Source organism: Moschus berezovskii, chromosome 1, assembly GCF_049115385.1.
Source record: "Moschus berezovskii isolate FMDL1 chromosome 1, NW_MosBer_1.0, whole genome shotgun sequence".
In the NCBI taxonomy this organism is placed as follows: domain Eukaryota; kingdom Metazoa; phylum Chordata; class Mammalia; order Artiodactyla; family Moschidae; genus Moschus; species Moschus berezovskii.
The window spans coordinates 93,237,279-93,260,454 of record NC_142460.1 but is presented as its reverse complement, the minus strand read 5'-3'; the positions used below and the strand labels follow the sequence as shown (position 1 = coordinate 93,260,454).

The 23,176-nt window shown below is 34.9% G+C and overlaps 1 protein-coding gene across 8 annotated transcripts in view; it reads left to right on the top strand.

Annotated features, from left to right (window-relative positions):
- Window positions 1-23,176, top strand: part of DLG1 (discs large MAGUK scaffold protein 1) — a 287,420-nt gene that overhangs the window by 209,942 nt on the left and 54,302 nt on the right. For all 8 annotated transcript variants that reach the window (XM_055407214.2, XM_055407346.2, XM_055407336.2 and 5 more), the window contains 2 exons: window positions 539-695; window positions 13,086-13,188. In XM_055407214.2, coding sequence (XP_055263189.1) covers window positions 539-695; window positions 13,086-13,188 — 260 coding nt within the window. The remainder of the gene's footprint in view (window positions 1-538; window positions 696-13,085; window positions 13,189-23,176) is intronic.

The window sequence follows — 23,176 nt, the reverse complement described above, 5'->3', positions numbered from 1 at the left end:
TGTCTCTCTTAGGAAATGACAATAAAATTTCCCTTTATTTCTCAGAGGCCAAAATAGGGTCATAGCCTCACGTTAGCAAAGAAGAGTGGAAATACAGTGACTGGCATAGGTCATTCATGGTTTATCCCTTTGAGACTGGAAAGGGGACCTACTTTCTCTAAACAAAGGGATATCCACTTATTTCAGCATGTGAGAAATGGAGTGGACTGCTTCTTAGACAATCAATTTTTCATGAGTGTTATTTTTTGAGTGGGCTCTTTTATATCATTTTTTCAAATATTCACATTGCTTTCACATTTTTATTTTAATTTTATATTTTGCTAAAAGGATTTTTAGCTTTTATATAAAACTAGGATTTTTGCTTTTAATTTCTAGGCTTAGAAAGAATTTCTTTTCCCCAAAGTTTAGAAAACTTGTTTAAATTTCATCTAGTTTTCTTAATAGTATGGTAATATGATGTATCAGTGGGGAATTCTCATTGATAGAATGTTACATTCTTTATATATTTTAAGGTATTCAATATTTTTTTCATTTTCAGGGAACCTAGAAAAGTTGTTCTTCATCGTGGTTCAACAGGCCTTGGTTTCAACATTGTAGGAGGTGAAGATGGAGAAGGAATATTTATCTCCTTTATTTTGGCTGGAGGACCTGCCGATCTTAGTGGAGAGCTCAGAAAAGGAGATCGTATTATATCGGTAGGATATCTTAATCAAAATAATGTTTTCACTATTTTAACTATGACCTGTTAATTATTAAAATTTTTATATTCTGAAGATACCGGAGGTATTTTGGCTATCTTCTAACATTTTACAGCTTAATTGTAGAGTTACATTGTTGACAGGGAACATGTTCTGTATGATAGATTTTCTTTTGGTATTTGACTTAAAATATGTCAGTCTTTATGAATATACTTGAAGAAAGTATGCATTCTCTATTTGTTGGCTGCAGGGTTTTCTATATGTCTGTTAACTCATCTTTGTTGCTTGCATAGTTCATATCTTCTTTATGCTTCAATCTGTTGTTGCTTTATGATTAAAAAAGGCTTTTAAAGTTTATGTGAATGAAAGGTAGGTCTAACAGTTTGTCCTGGCAGCAGTCTTTTCCTTGTATTTCGAAGCTATGCTATTAGATGCGTCTAACTTTAGAATCCTCTTTCCTTCCTGGTAGGTCGAAATTTTTTATCATTAGGTAATTATCAGTCAAATCTGCTTTCTGCTTCATAAATTTTCTTCATCTGTGTCTAATAAGCTCTTTAGGCTAAAACTAACTTTTTCATTTCAAAGTATCACTTTCTTTCGAGAAGTTCTAATTCTTTTGCAAATCTTCCTTGGTGGTTTTGGGAGAATCTCGACTATTTAAAGTTTGTTATGTTATGTTCTTTTAGGTTTTTCTTTTAAACCAATTTATTTTATACTGACATACCTCAAAGATACTTCGGGTTCAGTTCCAGGCCACCACCATAAAGCATATTGCAGTAAAGAAAGTCAAACAAATATTTGGTTTCCCAATACATATAAAACTTATGATTATGTTATATTGTAGTCTGTTCAGGCCAGTGGCTCAGTCATGTCCGACTCTTTGCAACCCCATGGACTGCAGCACGCCAGGCCTCCTTGTCCCTCACCAAATCCCAGAGTTTACTCAAACTCATGTCCATTGAGTCAGTGATGTCATCCAGCCATCTCATCCTCTGTCATCCCCTTCTCCTCCCACCTTCTATCTTTTCCAGCATCAGGGTCTCTTCCAGTGAGTTGGTGCTTCACATCAGGAGGCCAAAGTACTGGAGTTTCAGCTTCAGCATCAGTCCTTCCAATGAATATTTAAGACTGATTTCCCTTAGAATAGACTGGTTGGATCTCCTTGCAGTGCAAGGGACTCTCAAGAGTCTGCCAACACCACAGTTCAAAAGCATCAATTCTTCCACGCTCAGCTTTCTTTATAGTCCAACTCTCATATCCATACATGACTACTGGAAAAACCGTAGCTTTGATTAGACAAACCTTTGCTGGCAGAGTAATGTCTCTGCTTTTTAATATGCCATCTGGGTTGGTCTAACTTTTCTTCCAAGGAGCAAGTGTCTTTTAGTTTCATGGCTGCAGTCACCATCTGCAGTGATTTTGGAGCCCAAAAAAGTAAAGTCTGCCACTGTTCCCACTGTTTCCCCATCTATTTGCCATGAAGTGATGGGACCCAAATGTCATGATCTTAGTTTTCTGAATGTTGAGCTTTAAACCAACTTTTTCACTCTCCTCTTCCACTTTCATCAAGAGGCTCTTTAGTTCTTCTTTGCGTTCTGCCATAAGGGTGTCATCTGCATATCTGAGGTTATTGATATTTTTCCCTGCAATCTTGATTCCACCTTGTGCTTCCTCCAGTCCAGGTTTTCTCATGATGTACCCTGCATATAAGTTAAATAAGCAGGGTGACAATATACAGCCTCAACATACTCCTTTTCCTATTTGGAACCAGTCTGTTGTTCCATGTCCAGTTCTAATTGTTGATTCTTGACCTGCATACAGATTTCTCAAGAGGCAGATGAGGTGGTCTGGTATTCCCATCTCTTGAATAATTTTCCACAGTTTGTTGTGATCCACACAGTCAAAATCTTTGGCATAGTCAATAAACAGAAGCAGATGTTTTTCTGTACTCTGTTTCTCATTTTGATGATTGAACGGATGTTGGCAATTTGATCTCTGGTTCCTCTGCCTTTTCTAAATCCGGCATAAACATCTGGAAATTCACGGTTCATGTACTGTTGAAGCCTGGCTTTGAGAAGTTTGAGCATTACTTTGTTAGCATGTGAGATGAGTGCAGTTGTGCAATAGTTTGAGCATTCTTTGGCATTGCCTTTCTTTGGGATTGGAATGAAAACTGACCTTTCCAGTCCTGTGGCCACTGCTGAGTTTTCCAAATTTGCTGACATATTGAGTGCAGCACTTTCACAGCATCATCTTTTAGGATTTGAAAGAGCTCAACTGGAATTCCATCACCTCCACTAGCTTTGCTCGTAGTTATGCTTCCTAAGGCCCACTTGACTTTTGCATTCCAGGATGTCTAGCTCTAGGTGAGTGATCATACCATCATGATTATCTGAGTCGTGAAGATCTTTTTTCTATAGTTCTGTGTATTCTTGCCACCTCTTCTTAATATCTTCTGCTTCTGTTAGGTCTGTTAGATTAGCATTATGTCTAAAAAACAATGTCCATACCTTAATTTTATTTTATTGCTAAAAGATGCTAACCATCATCTGGATCTGCAGAAAGTCATAATCTTTTTGCTGGTGGAGGGTTTGAAGTATTTCAAGGATTCCTAAAATGTGACAGTGACACAAAGTGAGCAAATGCTATTGGAAAAATAGCACCATCAGACTTGGTGAAAGCAAGGTTGCCACACACTTCCAATCTGTTTAAAAATAAATGCAGTACCTGTGAATACAGTAACATAAAGCGCAATAAAATGGGATATGTCTGTATTCTGTAAATAATATAATAGTTCTGTTTTCTGAAGTTTAGGTATCTAATACATGTTACTTTATAATGACATATGTTGTTTCCTTATGTTCTAAATTTTGCATTGTGAGCTTAATGTCAGTAATACTTTATAGGTTGGTATTCAGTGCTGCCTGAATTGGGGAGTGGTATTCTTTGAAAAATGTCTTACATTGCTTGTAGTAGACTCGGGAGCATCATCCTTATAACCATTTTTCCAATGAGAAAACTTAAGAACGGAGTTTAGTTTGCTCACAGTAGCTAATAATACCTCCCTTTAACCACTATATTATGCTGTGCCATTTTGTTTTAATTAAATATTTAGGTAACACTTCCAAAATTCAGGATCTGAGATATAGGAAAAAAACCTATATCCTAGATCAGCAGTGCTATTCAATATTGATAACTATTTTTAATCATTTCTTCAATTTAAAGTAAACATCAGAAAATACTCTTCAAGCCAAAAATGTATGTGGCTAGAACATGATAGGAAAAGCATTCCAAAATTTGGATCTTTTATTGCCATTTTCAAATCAGTTCCTCTTGCCAACTGATCCTTCCTTGCACATACTTAGATCCTTCTGAGGATCCTTTATAATTAAAGACAGACTGAATCCAAGACAGAGAGGTGATGACTGATCATTTACAAAAGAAGTACAGCTCTTTTTTGTTTTAGTTGTTCTCAGATCTTGGTATAACTAGTTGATACTTGAGTGAAACTCTTGGAAATTTGAGTCTTCAAATTGGCAATTGTACTGCAATTGTAGAAAATATATTAGTATGCAATGCAAGTAAATGGAAATTGCTCTCAAATGTTTCAGGCTACAGCAAATAAAATAGCATACTAACCCGAAATAATGATTATTGGAATAGATTTTAAAACAGAAACACACCTTAGTTACATGGTTATAATATTGAGCATCTTGAGACCATCACTCTTATCATAACAACCAAAACAATCTGGATAAGTTTACAGAAACTGTAAACTCATCAGAGAACTGATGATTCAAAGTGACCTAGGTAAATTGACTTCCAGACAGTAAGTAACCCTTCATGGACAACACAGTGGCAGCTCCTCCTTAGAGAGTGGTAGGGGAGAGAGAAGGATTAGACAGATACCGGAAGAAATCAGCCAAAACTTTACCCAACATGTAATGGCCTCAGTGGACTGGTGAAACTGATAAAAATTCTGGGAAGTCACACAGCAAGTCTGTATCTACCTCTCTTCTCTTTTCCATGGGTCTTCAGCAAGAACTTGGAGCTTGTAAACCAAAGGTTTGGAACCAACAGAGAATTAAGAGAAAATTATTACTAAGTCACACAGAGCATCCCAAAATACAAGGCACCTGCCAATAAATAGGGGACCTTGAGATGAAGATCTGTGAAAACCAACCTCAGCAATTCTGTACTTTGAGCTGCTCAGGACCAAGAGTAGGAGGATATCTTTGCAACCCTAAGGCAGACAGCAGTTTCTTGGACAAGATGTATTAAACACTAACCGTTTAAAAAAAAAAAGGTGTCTTTAAGAAACCAAGTAGGCAAACCATACAGTAGGGAAAAAATATGCTCAGTACATATATCACACAAAAAACTCATATCCAGAATATATAAACATCTCCCACAAAGAAGCAAGGAAAGATGAGTAAAACGAGCAAAAGACATAAACAGATATTTTACAAAACAAGGCATATGAATAGCCTATAAACACATGGAACAGTACTTAACATTAGGCATCAGGACAATGTAAAAATACAGTGAATAAGCAGGTTTAGAGGAATTTGGGAACAATGTCACTTTTCTATATCTTGATTGTGGCAGTGGCTATACAGTATAGATTATATATACTAAAAAAGATTATTGAATGTAAATTGTACCTAAATAAAAATGTTTTTAAAGCCATAATGAAGTACCATATCCTATCCAGTTGAATGAGTGGAAGGGAAAAAATGATGGCAGCAAGCACTGGCAAGAATGTGGGGCAGTTATTATTCATTACTGGTGGATATATAAAACTATACAACTGCTGCAAGAACTTCTAACGAAGTTTTAAAGAAATTAAACATGATGCTAAAGCTGAAACTCCAATACTTTGGCCACCTCATGCGACGAGTTGACTCACTGGAAAAGACTCTGATGCTGGGAAAGATTGGGGGTGGGGGGAAAAGGGGACGACAGAGAATGAGATGGCTGGATGGCATCACCGACTCGATGGACATGAGTTTGAGTGAACTCCGGGAGTTGGTGATGGACACGGAGGCCTGGCATGCTGTGATTCATGGGGTCGCAAAGAGTCAGACACGACTGAGTGACTGAACTGAACTGAACTGAACTGAACCTTACCACCCATATTTTACCTTAGACATCTTATGTTTACAGAAGCATTGTAATAGGAATGTTCATAACAGCTTATTTATAATGACACTCAAGCAGCACAGATGACACTAAAAAAATTGTGTTGAGTAAAAATAGAATGCACCACAAAAATACATACTGTATTATAAGTAATATAATTATTATAAGATAATTTTTTAAGATTATAAGATAACCATGAGCAGGCAACATAATTTATACTGATAAGCCAGAACGTGGTTGCTGGTAATTGTATTGAATACAATAAAGAGGCATAATGGAGATTTCTGGGTTGGTAGGTGGAAAAGATATGTCTGGGGTTGTAATTTCATGGGCGTGTACAGTTGTCAGAAGTCCTTCCAGCTGAACTGTTTAAATTTGTACATTTTATTGCTTGTAAGTTATACTGTAATTCAAATTTTAAAAATGACTTACAGTATTGTTCATATTAGTGGTAAGGAATGAATTTTTTAAAAAATAAATGTTGGGCAAACTAGCTAGTTACTTGGTGGAATAAAATTAGCTTAGAGCCTCACTTCACACCTTGTGTCAAAATAAATTCTCAATTGGCTTAAGAGTTAAGTGTGAAAAACTCAAAACAAAAATAGATGTTTTGTAAATTTCCATGTGAAACTGTTTATGTGGGTTACTAACACACAGCTAGAATATGTTAAATTGACCGACCAACACAACCTGGTTCACTCAGAACTTTTCCAGTTTTAGCACTGAAAGCCCCAGGCCTAGAAACCCCTCTAGGCTCAGTTTTAAAACTGAAAGTCTCAATAGTCCCAACCACTTGCTTGCCCTAATGTTACTATAAGTTATATACAGCTTTCTGTTTGGCAATACGCATCAGTAATCTTAATATTTTTAATGGTTACTAACTTCTATAGGGAAATACCCTAAGAAAAATAGGAAAGACATTAGGATAAAGAGAAAAACATGAGAAAATATACTAAAAACTAAAAGAAAACTATGGTACACTTGTTTAAGTACCTCTTTACATAAAATTTACTATTTTCAATCTTCAACTTGCTATAGATCACCCCAATGCATTATTAAAAAGCAAATTCCTGGATTCCATTCCCAAAGTTTCTGATGCAATATGACTTAGGTAAGATCTGAAAATATGTGTATCTAACGAGTTTCCATGAAATGCTGATGTTGCTGCTCCTGTGTTATTATACCCTTGTTATTAAGGTTCTTAATGATAACCCACATTTCTAAGAAAAGTGTAAAGAAGTTATTTGGGAAGTGAGAAAATAAGTAATGCTTTCTATAAAATAATTCCATTTGATATATTTAATGCTGTTGAAGACAGAAGCTTTTGAAATCAGAATTTATTACAGATGTTGAACACTACATTTTCCACTGATATAAATGGAGGTATTACTGTTATTTCCAGTGATGCCAAGAATAGAGGAGAACATAGTTGATATGCACTGAAAATTGAGAGTCATGGAAAGTGACGCAAAAGACTTCAACAGAAATGCTGTCCTCCATAAAAAAAATGAGAAAAGTGGCCAGAATTGTTAGAATAAGCTTTTTAGAACTCTGGAAAGTAACCAGACTTACAGCAATTCAGGAAGTATTTCCTCAAGAAGAGGGGGGGAAAATGCAGAATTTCCCTAAGAGTGAGGTTTGTGAAGTTTTTATTGAGTTTTATCAGTTAATTTCCCTGTCTCCCTATCACCATTTGCCTTGAAAAATAGCCAAATTTTATGGTGAAAACTGGTGGCCTAAGCCAGTAAAGAAAGCAAAATGGTGGTAGAATATTCATAGTTTCCTTTCCAAAGAACTGTTATAATTTGACCTGTCTGGTGGTTCCTGGAACACCTTATTTAAAGGTTCTCTGTATTTGACCTGATTCAGAGCTCCACCAATGCAAAAGCCTTTTCTCCTGGGCTAAGTGTCAAGATAATTACAGGCATATTATGGCTTCCTGAGACATTGCATAACATTTGGGGCAGACAGTAGACTAATCGAAAACTTAAAAGGAAAAACTAGGGAGAAACCTCCATAGGGCCTTTGAAAAGCTCTTATTCATTGGAATCTAGGAGGATACATACATGTCCTGGAGTGTGTGCCTGCTCAGGAAAGACCTGAAAAGGCCCTTAACTCTCACTTCTGGCTGATTATGGGGCTCTGTGCATGAAGGAGATGAAGATTAAGGCAGAATTATCAATTGTCTAAATGATTGTTGAGGGCATTACCCAACATGTACACAGAGCCCTTCAGCAAAGGGTCTGGTATTTAAGGAAGTCAGTGTCCAATCATTAGCTAAACACTCTGCTAATCGGACAGAGATGTCATTGGCACATATAACAAAATATAAACCTTATAGAATTTAGAAAAGTCCCCAAACGACTACCATAACAAACAGCAGTAATAACAAGCCCTGGATAGGAGATCTGATTTCCAAAATTGCTGTTTATTTTTTTAAATGTCCAGTTTTCAACAAAACAAGAAAATATACGCAGTGGGGGAAACAATCAGTAGAAACTGTCCCTAAGGAAGCCCAAAATTAGACTACTAGATAAAGATTTTAAGTGAGATATTTTAAATATGTTTGAAGAACTAAAGGAAACTATCTACAGGATGAAGAGAAAATATAGGAACAATATCTCACCAAGTAGAGTATGTCAATAAAGAGATTACTTTTATAAAAAAGAAACAAATTTTGGTGTTGAGAAGTACAGTAAGTGAAATCAGAAAAAAAAAAAAATCCTCTTTGTCATGCTCAACAGCAGATTTGACCTGGCAAAAAAAAGAATCCACAAACTTTGAAGAGACATTTATTAAGATACCTAGGCTAAAGAACAGAAAAAAAAAAGAATTAAGAAAAATTAACAGAGCCTCAGAGGCTTGTGTGGATGCCATCAAATATACCAGTATATGCATAAAAAAGTCAGAATGACTGGAGAGAAAGGGACAGAAAGGGTATTTGAATAAATAAATAGCAAAAAACTTCCCATATTTAGTGAAAGCATTGTGCACTAAACTTGAAAAGATCCATACCACCGATGTGTTGATATCATAATAAAATATCAAAAGACAAAGAACCCTGTAAGCAAAGAGAAATGACTTATTACATACAGGGAATTCTCAATAAGATTAACAGCTAATTTCTTGTCAAAAACCATGGAAGCCAGAAGGCAGTTCTGAAAGAAAAAAGCCATTGTCCAAGGGTTTTATACCCAGTCAAACTATCCTTCAGAAATGAAGAACAAATCCCAGTGCTAGGTAAATAAAACCTAAGGGAAGTTAATCTCCTTAAGTGCTGTTATAGGCAGTAAACCCAAGAAATACTAAAGAGAATCCTTCAGACTAAAAAGAGACGACATTAGAGAGTAACCCAAATCCATATGAGTAAATAAAGAACACTGTTAAAAATACATAGGTAAATATAAAACAGCATAAGTGTATTTTTTGTTTGTAGTGCTTTCCTCCAGTATAATTTAAACAATGATTAAATAAAGCAATAATTTTAGATCTCTGTTGATGGGCGCACACACATTGTTTAAAAATGTAATTTATATGACAAGAGTATCACAAGAGATATATTGGAGCAGAGTTCTTATTTACTATTGAAACTAAGTTGGTATTAATCCAAAGTAAATGGTTATACAATGTTAATTATAATCTATCAAAACCACTAAGAAAATAACTCATATATATATATATATATGTATATATATATGATTTTTAAAGGATATTAGAATAGTACACTGGAAAATATCTATTTTATCAGGACATTAGTAATAGAGGAATAGACAAGCAAAAAATGACATAAGGTGTGAAGAAAACAAATAGTAAAATGGATGACATAAATCTTTTCTGTTCAATAATGCATTGAAGGTAAATGCATTAAATACTCCAATTAAAAGACAGATATTAACAGGATAGATGAAAAAAGATCCAACTATATACTTTCTACAACAGACACACTTTAGATTCAGTCTTTGTTGAAAATAAAATGTTGGGAAAGATATGCTATGCAAACTAACCAAGAAACACATACAGTGACCATACAAATATAAGACAAAATAGACTTTAAGACAAAAATTGTTACTAAAAATCAAAGGACATTTTATATTTATCATATAGATTAAACATGATATGTAGTTGTATATGGGCTTCCAGGTGGCGCTCGTGGTATAGAATCCACCTGCCAGTGCAGGAGATGCAAGAGACTTGGGTTCAGTCCCTGGGTCTGGAAGATCGCCTGGTGGAGGGCACAGCAACCTACTCCAGTATTCTTGCCTAGAGAATCCCATGGACAGAGGAACCTAGTGGGCTACAGTCTGTAGGGTTGCAAAGAGTTGGACATGACTGTGTAATTGCTGATAAGTTTCTAGAAAGAAATAAACCATTGAAACTGATTCAAGAATAAATAGAAACTATAACTATAGATCTTTAACAGTTAAGGGTTGAATTGATAATCAAAACTTCCCACAAAGGAAAAAAAAAGCCCATTGCCAGATGGCCTCACTTGTGCAATCTATGAAATGTATTAAGAATTATTGACTCCAGTCATTCACAGACTCTTCCCAAAAAAGGGAATAGGTGTGAAGAACCTATTGTACAAGGCCAATTCATTCTTGTATCAAACCAAAGATATCACAAAAAGGAAAAACTCAATATCCCTTATGAATTTATGTGTAAAAATCCTCAACAAAATAGCCATATGGATTCAACAGTATAAAAAAGGATTGTACACCAGCATTAAAAAAGAATTATAAACTATAACCAAGTGAAATTTATCCAAGGAATGTATAGCTGGTTCAACATAGGAATGCCGAACAAAGTAAGACATCATGTTAATAGAGCTAAGGATATAAACTATCTCATGACTGTCTCTACAGAAAAATCTCTTGTCAAAAACCACCGCCTTTACATCATAAAAACACCAAACAAATCAGGAATAGTGGGAAACTTTCCTCAACCTGATAAAGTGTGTCTATGAAAAACTGATAGCCTTTGTATCGATAAGACTAAACGCTGAGACACTGAAAGCTTTCCCTCTAAGATCGGGAACAAGGGTGTCCGCTCTCGCCACCTTCATTCATCCTTGTACTGGAGCTTCTACACTGGGCAGTTAGGAAGAAGAAGGATATATGTTATTTGCAGACTCTATGATCTTACATACAGAAGATATTATGAGATCCAAAAAATCAAAGATAACAAACTCAGCACATTTGCAGGACAGAGAGTCACTATACAAGAAACATCTGTGCTTCTGTATACCAGCACTGAGCAACCTGAAAGTGAAATTAAGAAAACAGTTTTATTTACAGTAGTATCAAAAAGAGTAAAATTAGCAATATAGATAAATATGGAATATCCATACAATGGAGTATATGATTCAGATATATATATATATTCAGATATATATACAATGGAGTATATGATTCAGATAAGTAATGATGTACTAACTCAAGGATGAGCTGTGGAAACAAGCTAAGTAAAGAAGCCAAACAATAATAGCCACATATTATTATATTTCTTTCATTTTAAATGTACAGAACAGACAAATTCTTAGAAAGTAGTGGAGGAGAGGGAAGAGGGGAAAGAATGCTAATAGGTAGTGGGGTTTGGGGAAGCTGATGAAAATGTTTTGGATCTGAAGCATGGTGATGATTGTAATAATTGTGAATGTACTGAAAACTACAAAAACACTAAACTTGAAAAATGTCGATTTTATATGAATTGTATCTCCATATTTTTAAGTGTTTTTTTTTTCTTTTAATGACCATTGTGTGCCTCTCAGTACCAAGATTTCTTCTAAAATATCCTTGATAATGTTTTACATTAAAATGTTTGGCATTGTTTAGGAACATTTTAAATTTGTAGTCTTGTTAACAAATTATTCTGTTTTGAATCTGTATTGGTTATCTTCAGATTTTTTCTGTAGCCAAAGACTTTGATGCTCAGGAATAATTCATTAAAAATTATAATATTTTCTACAACAATATTTGAAAGTTTGTCTACCTTTTATATTCTCGTAATTTTTTCTGCTAGAATTAGGATTTTATGTTCAATGTAAAGCTGTTTATACATTGTGTTGAGTTTTTTATGGCCTTTAGCTGGAGATATTCTCTAGTAAAACCACGATATGTTACATTCGTTTAGATTAAGGTTTTTGCGTCTTGATTTTCATTCAAAAGGTGTGTGCACGTATTAACTTAGTTACATAGTGATATCCTTATAGATAATATAAAACATCAGGTCTTCACTGTTTTAAATATTCTTTACATTCCAGAAATTTCTAGGCTATAGTCAAATTTTACAAAATTGATGTGTAACTTTTAACAGGTTTTAGATTAGATGTTGAGGAAACAAACTTTCATATAAAAATTGCATGATAGTTTCTCTTCTTTTCCAAAAGTATTCATTAGAGGTCCCAAACATTGCTGTATTTTATTCATTGATGGTTCTTAGGGGGGATGGCCAACTTAAATATTTAAATTAGTTACATTTAAGTCTAGTGCTCACATCAATGTCCTGTTAAGTTTTTCTTGTAGTGTAAAAGTTTCAGTCTCTAAAGGTAGTGTACCATGGAGAGTACTAGGTACTGGCAGCCTTTCAGAAAGAAGAATTAAGTTGCCTATTCTTCTGGAGTGGGATTGATCACCTCACCCAAGGAAGGTCCCTGTGTTAAAAAAGAAAAGAATGTCTTCTCGCTTATTTAGTAACATTTATTGTATTTAATGTCAGGCTGTGAGATCTGAGCTCTTTTAATATTTGAAGTTATTGCTTTCCAGTTACTCCAAAAGAATAGAAGGTTTAGGAAAGGAAGGAAGAGAATTGAAATTGAGATTAATAATAGTGAAAATATGGCAGGATTTGAAATGATGCTATAAACAAAATGAATTTCCTTTTCATTGTTTGAATTACTAGTGAAATGAAATGTACAAAATGATGACACTTTTGACTTTTCAGGTTGTCAAATTAAGGGACATTTCTCAAGAGATTGATGGCCTTCTAGAAACCTAGGGGGGAATGTTTTGGTTTTGTTCACTTAACAGTGAACATAGTATTTTTAGTGAATAAAATTGTTTCTATTGATAGTAGTCTTTTGTTTTACTATGCAATATATTTTTAGTAAATCAGAACAAGAAAATATTTTAGTCATAAAATAATTGCAACTAATTTTTTTAATCTATGCCTTCTTAACAAACAGGCTATTATGATTTCTAATTAGTGTGATGGTTTTCTTTCGAATTTAATATTTGATTTGATTTACAGGTAAACAGTGTTGACCTCAGAACTGCCAGCCATGAGCAGGCAGCAGCTGCTTTAAAAAATGCTGGTCAAGCTGTCACAATTGTTGCACAGTACCGACCTGAAGGTAATAAATTCTTGTTGTCTGTTTTTATTTTTTATTTCAGTTTTTAGAAGTCTTCCTCTTAATAATGTTTAACTTCTGAAGCTTAGCTTTCTTTTTGTGTTTTTGTCTGATTCATTAATCTGTTATTTTTTGTTGCTGTTTAGTCACTGAGTCATGTCCAACTCTTGCAGCCCCATGGACTGTAGCCCGCAAGGTCTTCTGTCCATGGGGTTTCCTAAGCAAGAAAACTGGAGTGGGTTGCCATTTCCTTCTCAAGGGGATCTTCCCGACCCAGGGATTGAACCCACGTCTCCTGCATTTGCAGAAGGATTCTTTTCCATTGAGTCACCAGGGAAACCCTATTATTTGTTTAGTTAGAATGTAATTCACTATCCAAGTCAAAGTGCTGTTAAATAGAATATAGGAACTTATATCTGCCAACTCTGAATATTTCATCATTTGGATTAATTTTTAAATGTTTATTTAAAAAAAATCTGTCATCTAACCAAACACATACTTCTAAATATACCTTTTACTAACTCAGTGGTTGAAAAGCAGAGATAGTCTATTAAGTTATCTTAATTTTTTCTGACTTTTGAATTAGATTATATTTATTAATATCAAGATTAAGACACTCTAATAGCTTTTATTGTTACTTTAAAAAGAAAGAAAGAATACAAATTTGGAATATGTTTCTAAACAGTGAAGTCTTATGGATATAACCTTGCCAAGTTCCTGCTGGGAGATTATAATGGAAAATTTGAGGTCATATTAAACATACATAAGACTCTAGTGTACATCAACATAACCACTTCAGTAAAACCTCAGTGGAATTTAAAAAGCTTAAACACCCAAAAGAATACATAGCATACTAATTAATGTTCATAAACAAGGTGAAGAAGGAAAGAATGATGTGACCAAAGGAGCCAGGCAAAACATTCTATAATTTGGCAACATTAGTTTAGTTACATTTATTATTATTTTCTTGGAGCAGGATTTATTTCTATAACAAAACCCCAATATGGGTTTTACGTGATCAAAATAGTATATTGGGCATTGCTTGCTATTTCATAATATAATATTATAAACCATAGTATTCTAGGTTCATAATTGAACAAGAACAAATTCATTTATGTAAGAGGTAAGTTCCAAATAAATCACATTAATCAAGCAAATTAAGGAATAATAGATGAAATCAGAATGCCAACTTATTAATTTTTGTACGAAACAAAAGCTGCCCCTGGGATGTAGCCATGCTTTTATCTTCTGGCCAATAGGTATATTATATGGAAACCAAATACAAAAGCACCAAGGAAAATAAAATGTAAACATACTTCTATCCATACAGCTTCACCTAGCATTAAGCAAAACTAAGAAGACAGGTATAATATCTTGCAACAAAATACAGGTAAAGGCTGTTTAAGCAGGTTAAGATCTGGCAAAGCTACATGGAAAGAAGCGTAGGGTAAAACATGAAATGTTGAGAATGCTCAATGGTAACCAAACTTAAATCGAACTTCCTAAAGGTGAGGGGCTGTAAATCCCTTGTTTATAGCAGGGCACATGGAAATTGGAGTAGCAAGCTAGCAAAAGCCATCCTTGATGTGGTTTTGTTTATAGAACTAGAGGGACCCATATTTGGTCAAAACCATCTCTCTTGCTAGTATCAGATAAGTTGACAGCTATTTGGTTTTAGATGATGTAAAAATATGCTTCCATCTCTCCACTCCAAAGTTTTCCCTGCACTCCAAAGTTTCTGGTCCAGCCAACTCATTCAGTAATAAGCAGTTTAAAAGGAATTGACCTGGCATTCATATAGAGATGTTAATAAGAGGTGGAAACAAACAATAAAGCTTATTAGCAAGAGGAAAAGATGGCTTAACAACCAGAAGAGATTGATTTTGAGCTAGCATAACCCAGGAAAGAAGAAGAAAGCAAACCATTTTCTTAAGTTGAAACACAAAGAGATATTATAGAAAAAATCAATAGGGGACATAAAGGATACAATAGGAAAAGTAAACAAAATGAAACAAAAGCAAAGAGAATTTTTACAATTTAGAGAGAAAAGACAGGTTATTTTATATATATATGAGAAAGTCGCGCAGTCATGTCCGACTCTTTGCCACCCCATGGACTGTATGGAATTCTCCAGGCCACAATACTGGAGTAGGTAGCCTTTCCCTTCTCCAGGGGATCTTCCTAACCCAGGGATGCTGTATTATATTATAGCATATAATAATTAGACTTTCTGGAAAAAGTAAAATTTTTTAAAAGAAGGGAATAAATGCTTGAACTTATAATTCACTCAAGAAAACTTTCCTCAATTAAAAAGAAGTAATTATTTATATTGAAAAGACACAGCATAATAGAAAACTCAGAATGGTCAAAATCCAGATATATTCAAGAATATATGTTTATCAAGAATCCTCTGAAATCCAGTTAAAATATTTCCTTATTAATAAGGAGATAAAGATTGATTGATAAAAGAACTGCTTTAATGCTTGGTGAGCATAGATCAGGACAAGTATCTTTAATTTTATCAGTGGTGTGTTTAATGACTCTTGACTAAGCCTAAAATGTACCTCTGTATACGCTAGGCATGCTTGCCACTGATGGCTGGCAAAGGTGGTCTTCCCTTGTCCTAGGATAGGTACTTTTTGGGCCTAGGAATCTCCTTTTCAGATTATCTTTTTCTGTGCTTGTCCTCTGGTTTTGTTGTTCTGTTTTGTGATTTCTATGCTTTTCTTCTGTGTGAATCTTTCTGATTGATACTTTTTCTTTAGTTATATTCAAAACTTTGAACTTTTCTAATCTTTATGGAGCCATTTTTGTATCAAGGAGAATTTGCATCCAATGTTGCTTATTCAAGTAGCTACTACTTAGCAGACGTCTTCTGTTTTAAGGTTGGAATCTTATGTTAATTATTCTTGTGTATATATCTTTTTTCCCCAAATATCTCCTAAACACCAGACGTTACTTCTTCTTTGATTTCTCCAGCTGTATTTCTCCCTAATGTTTGAAACTGAACATGTCTGAAACAATTCTTTTACTCCTTCAGTAAATGGCATTTCCATTGATGCTTAAGTCAGAGGACTAGGACTCAGCCTTGACCTCCCTTCCCTGTTCTCACCCTCTATTTCTCGGCCACTAACCTGACCAAACCCACGACCATATCTTACCTGAACTTTTCTAATAGCCTCCAGCATGTCTCCTTACTTCTTTCTTGTACTTTCTCCAGGCAATCAGCCAAAATCATCTTTTAAAATAAAAAGATTGGATTGTATCGTTTCCCATTTAAAACACTTCCAGTTATCCTCTGAATAAAATCGTAATAGAGTCTGCAAGGCCATGTGTGATTGAGCACAGTATGCATGTTTGGCTTTACTGTGCTCCCTCTACTCATTTTTTTGCTCCTTAAGCTCTAACCATATAGTCCTTCTTTCAGACCCTTGATTACAGAAGGTATTTTCCTAATTCTCTGTTCATTCTGTTCTTAGAATATTTTTCCCCTGTTATTTATATGATTGGCTCCCTCTTATGATTCCATTTCTTTTAGTACTGTTGATATTTTTCATTACAACACTTAACACAGTTTATATGTTTATTTAGGTGCCTATTTGTTTTTATTTATTTAAGCCTTGCTCTGGAGCTTTATGAAACACATAGCTATATCCCTATATACAGATAATAATATAGACTCAAATAAAAGCTAGCAATAACTAGGATTCAGTCCCAGGTCTGTTGACTTTAAAAAATGTAAGTACTTTTCACTAGGAATATTTTGATAAGTGTTTAGCCTGGCAGTGTGGATTTGTACTGTGTTTTTTTTACCACAGCTGTGGTGTCATTGCCTAATAAACAAGGTAAGTACCGACAGAGCACAGAAAACGAACATTACATTAGAAACTCAAAAGGAGGTAAATGATATTGCATCCTTTAAAGGAAAAAATGGCATAGAGTAGGATTGGAACTTAACTGGAAGGCTAATGAATGGGCAGGCTTTCAATGGGCCGAGAGAAAAAATGACATTCTATAAAGAATGACAGAAGACCAAGGATAATAGAATTAAAATTTTAAAGCATGTTTTGGGTACTTTGAAAACTTACCTGTCCTCTTTACTGTATTGCTACTTGCCTTACGTTTGTTTATTAGGCAGTGACACAATGGCTTTATGTTTTAATATTAATTAATTATGTAGTTTTAATAAATGTATTTTTGTCATACAACTTAAAAAAAATTCCACATCATCAATGTGTAACTGCTGTGAAGGCCAAGGATATAAATTTAAGATAAGAGTCAGATTTTCTTTCTCAGTGAGGGGGCTATTTTCCAAATACAAATGGAATCCCTGATACTCTGATAATTAGTCATCTCCTTACAGTTAGTATCTTCATTTTATTAATGACAAACACCTTTGGATTCTCTGCTTCATTGATAATCTGACATATATACATATGTGCAGAGGTAAGCTTCTTTGGTTAAGAGTGAGTTTTTATCTTTCAGGGTCTATTGCTTGCCTATTAGTCATCCATGAAATACTGTTACGAGTTTTTCAGCCTATATACTTTAAACTTTTATGACATAGGCTCTAAGTATGAAAACCTCTACAAAACATTCAGAAGGACTTCATCTCCTACCTCCCCTCAGTTTCGCTAACTCCAAAAATAAGCAGCAGTATGTTTTTTAGAGCTTTACTACTAATCATTTTGGGGAATTACAGTCAGAAATCAAACACAGGCACTGGAATTACTATTCTAGTGTTTTACTGCATATCCAAAATGTACGAAATTTTGACAAATGAGTTGGGTGATAGACTGTAATAGAAAAAAATATATGCCAGACATCTAACCATATTTATTAACTCTTTTAATTCCCATAAAGCCCTATAAAGTGGGTACTTTTAGTGCTATTTTCATTACAGCTTAATAAAATAAGGCACAGGAAGGTTAAGCAACTTGCCAGTTACACAGCTGTTAAGTGGTTAAAATTTATTCCTAGCCCTTGGTAGAGGAGAAGAAACTTTTCCTCTGCCCTTTTAGTTTCAGGGGCTGGGATTTATGAATTAAATTGAGAGAAGACAGATTAACAGAAGAAAAGTTTTTATTTTTTATGCGTATAGGGAGCCAACAAGTATGAGAAGTAACCAGCTCATTAAATTGTCATTGTTGTTTAGGCATTCAGTTGTGTCCAATTCTTTGAGACACCATGGACTGCAGCACTCCAGGCTCCTGTGTCCTCCACTGTTTCTCAGAGTTTGCTCAAGTTCATGTTCATTCAGTCAGTGATGCTATCTAACCATCTAATTCTCTGCCAACCCCTTCTTTTGCCTTCAGTTTTTCCCACATCAGGGTCTTTTCCAATGAGTCAGCTCTTCACATCAGGTGGCCAAAGTATTGGAACTTCAGCTTCAGCGTCAGTCCTTCCAGTGAATATTCAGGGATGATTTCCTTTAGGATTGACTGGTTTGATCTCCTTGCAGTCAAAGGGACTCTCAGGAGTCTTCTCCAGCACCACTATTAAATGGTTAAAGTTAAAGGCTTACCTGTCTAACAGAGTTTGGAAAGGGGAGTAGAGAGAAAAGTTTCCTAATGGAAAAACAAATATTTTTCTTAAGGAAAGAAAACATTTTTAGGAGAAAGTTTGTGACAGTGTTTATCTCTACAGTAAGAGTAGTCTTTCCATCTTCTTCATGGCCATAAAGCTCCCCAAGAAAGGAGAGTTATTATACAATAGCCTCGTTTCCCAGAAATTTCTACTTCTAGTCAGATAAGGAAAGCTCTAAGAAGGTTTTTTTCTATGTTTGTTGAACCTCAAATGTCCTCAGCTTAAAATAATCTCTGCGACAACTCTGGGGTTCCAAATGGTCTCCATACGTTGAATATCTCTCAACCACATAGTAAAGCTACTTGCCTTCACAAAAAGTTCTAAACTCAAATATTTTATCTCACTGTTACTCATTGTATACTGTAACTTTCAGACCTTATTTTTTGTTTCAGAAATAATTATATTGCAATGATATGATAAAGGAAAAAGAGCAAAGGGAAAGAATTAAACATATATTAAATGTATTTTATTTCCCAGTGGATAAATCTTAAATTTGTGAGGTATTTTATTTTGTTTTCATAGGAGAAAAAAACATTTTCGAGATTGGTGTGACTATCCCTAATCTTCAAGTGACTAAAGCCTAGAAAAGCTGAGAGCTTTGGCCAGAGCTACTTTTCTCAGTTTCAAAGGTTTGATTTAAATCTGAGTTACAGGAATGAAGTTTTAACTCATCTTATTTTCATAAATACTTTTGGTAGCAACCAGAAAGTTTGGAGACTGAATAGAGAGGTTGTATTGGATTAGTAGCATTTCTTTGCAAGCATTTGTCATTTCTTAAAGTGATGTTCTGTAGCAGGCTCCTAATTAATTTTTTCAGTAACTTACTTTCCTTCCTATACCTTTCTCTTTCCTAACTGCTGAAAACAACCAACCGGACTTCTGACTCAGAAACTTTGACTCTTTGTTTCTAGACCAGTCTTAGTAACCATTCTCTGACAGTTGTTGCTCTCAGATGTTACCTCTGTGTTTAATTAATATATTTCATTATAGAGTATGGATGAGTTTTATTCTTCATAGATAGGATTGCAAGCTTCAAAGAAATTAGAGGAGATAGAATTTCTCCCTGCTCTCTTCCCACCTGCTTTCTTCTATCTTTTCACTTCTAGTATGGAGATACAAACTAAGATTAGAAGTTGAAATGGGAAGTAAAATGCAGAAAATTGGCTATTAAATATTGTCTCTCCTCTTGTAATCATACACATACTGTTTAACTTATAGCCAATAGTTCAGAGATTCCCTAACATACTTCATGATAGGGAATATAGTTTGATTCACAAATTTCTGAAATGCTTAGTGGAGATTATCTCTTAACATTTTACCTGTCTCTGGTGGTACCTTTCTTGAAATGAGTTGTGGTGTAATTTCTAGAAGAGGGATGCAAATCACTTAACAGAAAAAAAGAAATGAGAGTCTTCTTCCAAAATAAAAGATAACAGAGGTTGAGTATAAGGTAAAAATTATTAGAGCTGAAAGTATCAGTTAATTGAAACAAAAAGAAAAGATAGGAATCTTAGCTAGGTAAATAAAATGGGAGGTTTAAAGGAAAACTAACTTTGAGGAAAGTATTAAAGTACGTTCAAAACAGGCAGATGGTTATGAGGAATTGTTAATAGAAAGTAAAGACCATAAATATGAAAATCTGAACAGAGTGAACAAAATCAGTAAGGTACAAATTTAAGATATTGTCAGGGATTTACTTTAGGTCTCTAATATCTTAAATGTTGACTATCTGAGCTTTCGTTGCTTTGTAGTAACTTAGATCTCAGCAAAGAACATTTTCTGCCTCACTGTAAAAGGTAATGTGATCTTTTTACAGAAAGTTTATAAATTTCTAAAATGTAGAATACTAGGACTTTGGATAATTCAATTGGCAAAATGGCTGAAAACAACTAATAATGCTACATGAAGTATAATAAACATCTAATTAAAAGCGTTGAAGCGACTTCCCTGGCAGTCTTTGACCAAGACTCCTCACTGCCAATGCAGGGGCCTGGGTTCAATCCCTGTTCAGGAAACTAGATCCGACATACAGCAACTAAGAGTTCACGAATATTGAAGATCTCGTGTGCTTCAACTAAGATCTGGTGCAGCCAAATAAAAAATATTTTTTAAAAGCATCAGATCACTGCTAAGACAGTAAGGAATTATCAAACAAAAAGTGAAGGGAAACTGGGAACTCAGAGAGCTAAAGAATGACCGAAGTCACTTCTGAAAAAGTTCAGTGATGTACTGTCTTACAAGAGTCAGTTGTTAAACTTTCAGGAATTTTGCAAACTAGTTGTTAAACATGGTGATTATTAAAAATAAAATTATACAAATATACAAATTATATTTAAAATATTAAAGGTTATGAAACTTTAAAACAAAATTAAGTGATAAAACTCATCACTTCCTAATAGTTTTCTAAGATAGCCACTAATATGATGGAACATTTTAGTGGCTATCCTAGGGGGATAAAGAGAACATACAAAATAAGATAGTAGATTTATAACTGAATCACCCAGAACTTCCTCCTCCTCACTCCCAGAAAACAATTAGAATAGCAAAATCAGATGAAAAGATACCCTTTGAGCCCCAAAATACACACAAGAATAAACAAGCTGTCAACAGCTGTAAGACCCTGTGATAGTGATATCAGCATCTGCACAAGGAGAAGTGATGGAAGCCTGAAAGTCAGTCTGTACTCACTAAAAAGCGCAGTGGATCAATTTGAGAACAGCACCTGAAGCTATAAGGATTTTTGCACAGTCTGTATGTGAGTGCAAGGTATCTCAGTAAGGTGTGAAGGAGCAGGATCTGTCTGAGCCCTGTGGTACAGATAACAGCTATAACTCCATTTTAGTTCAAAGCCCCTCACTAAGGGAGAACTTCTGGAAGGTCCAGATGAATGGGAGGAAAGAACAGTACCTGGAAATCTCAGTGTATGAGATAGATCTTTGAACACTTGACAGAAACAGCAAAAAGGAGTTCTAGAGCTATGAAGATAGAAAACTTGAAAAATCCTGACCCAATACTCTTTATCTTTAATTGAAAGTTCAAGAAAACTAATTTATGTAAAAATGAACAACAGAAAAGGATCAAGATTGAATCCAATGGAAACCTATTTGAAATATGAATATAAGGATCAGAATAATGTCTCTACAGTGAAAGTATGCCAAAGACATGCCCAGAAAACAAATGAAAAGTATAACCTAATATTGCAGAACAAATTAAAGAAAACTGATGATGATGTGGAAGAAAAATGTAAATGAGTTCAGTTCAGTTCAGTCGCTCAGTCGTGTCCAACTCTCCGCGACCCCATGAATCACAGCACGCCAGTCCTCCCTGTCCGTCACCAAGTCCCGGAGTTCACTCAAACTCATGTCCACAGAGTCGGTGATGCCATCCAGCCATCTCATTCTCAGTCGTCCCCTTCTCCTCCTGCCCCCAACCTTTCCCAGCATCAGAGTCTTTTCCAGTGAGTCAACTCATCGCATGAGGTGGCCAAAGTATTGCAGTTTCCGCTGGATCATGGAGAAAGCAAGAGAGTTCCAGAAAAACATCTGTTTCTGCTTCATTGACTATGCCAAAGCCTTTGACTGTGTGGATCACAATAAACTGTGGAAAATTCTGAAAGAGATGGGAATACCAGACCACCTGACCTGCCTCTTGAGAAACCTGTATGCAGGTCACGAAGCAACAGTCAGAACTGTACATGGAACAACAGACTGGTTCCAAATAGGAAAAGGAGTACATCAAGGCTGTATATTGTCACCTTGCTTATTTAACTTATATGCAGAGTACATCATGAGGAACGCTGGGCTGGAAGAAGCACAAGCTGGAATCAAGATTGCTGGGAGAAATATCAATAACCTCAGATAAGCAGATGACACTACCCTTATGGCAGAAAGTGAAGAAGAACTAAAAAGCCTCTTGATGAAAGTAAATGAGTTAATAGAACTCAAATTATTAGAAATAAAGAAGCATTTTATTTCAAAATCTAAGTTTAGAAGGAGCACAATAGTTATTTAAAGCAACTGTGTAAAAAAACAGTAAATTTTTAAAAATTAAAGAATTCTTTCCCTTCTACATCCGGATCAATTTTGTATTAAAGTCATTGTATGTGAAGGATAGCAAGGTAGTTAGGTGCATTGCAAGACCCCGAAGGTAGGGGACAGCTGTGGTAACTGAATAGGACTGACCCCTGATGAGGGCAGGAGCTGTCCTGGTGTAAGAAGTGGGAGCCTGAGCAAAGTAAGATGGTTACACATTGGACTGATCTGAAAACAGTCCGGAAAGTAGATGGTTCTAGAGACAGAAGACTAGTTACATAGAGAGATTGATCAAATGAATATTTATTTTAAGGGTAGTGTTATCTGTAACTTTCACTGTTCAAGAAGAGAGTTATAAATACAGAAAAGGGGAA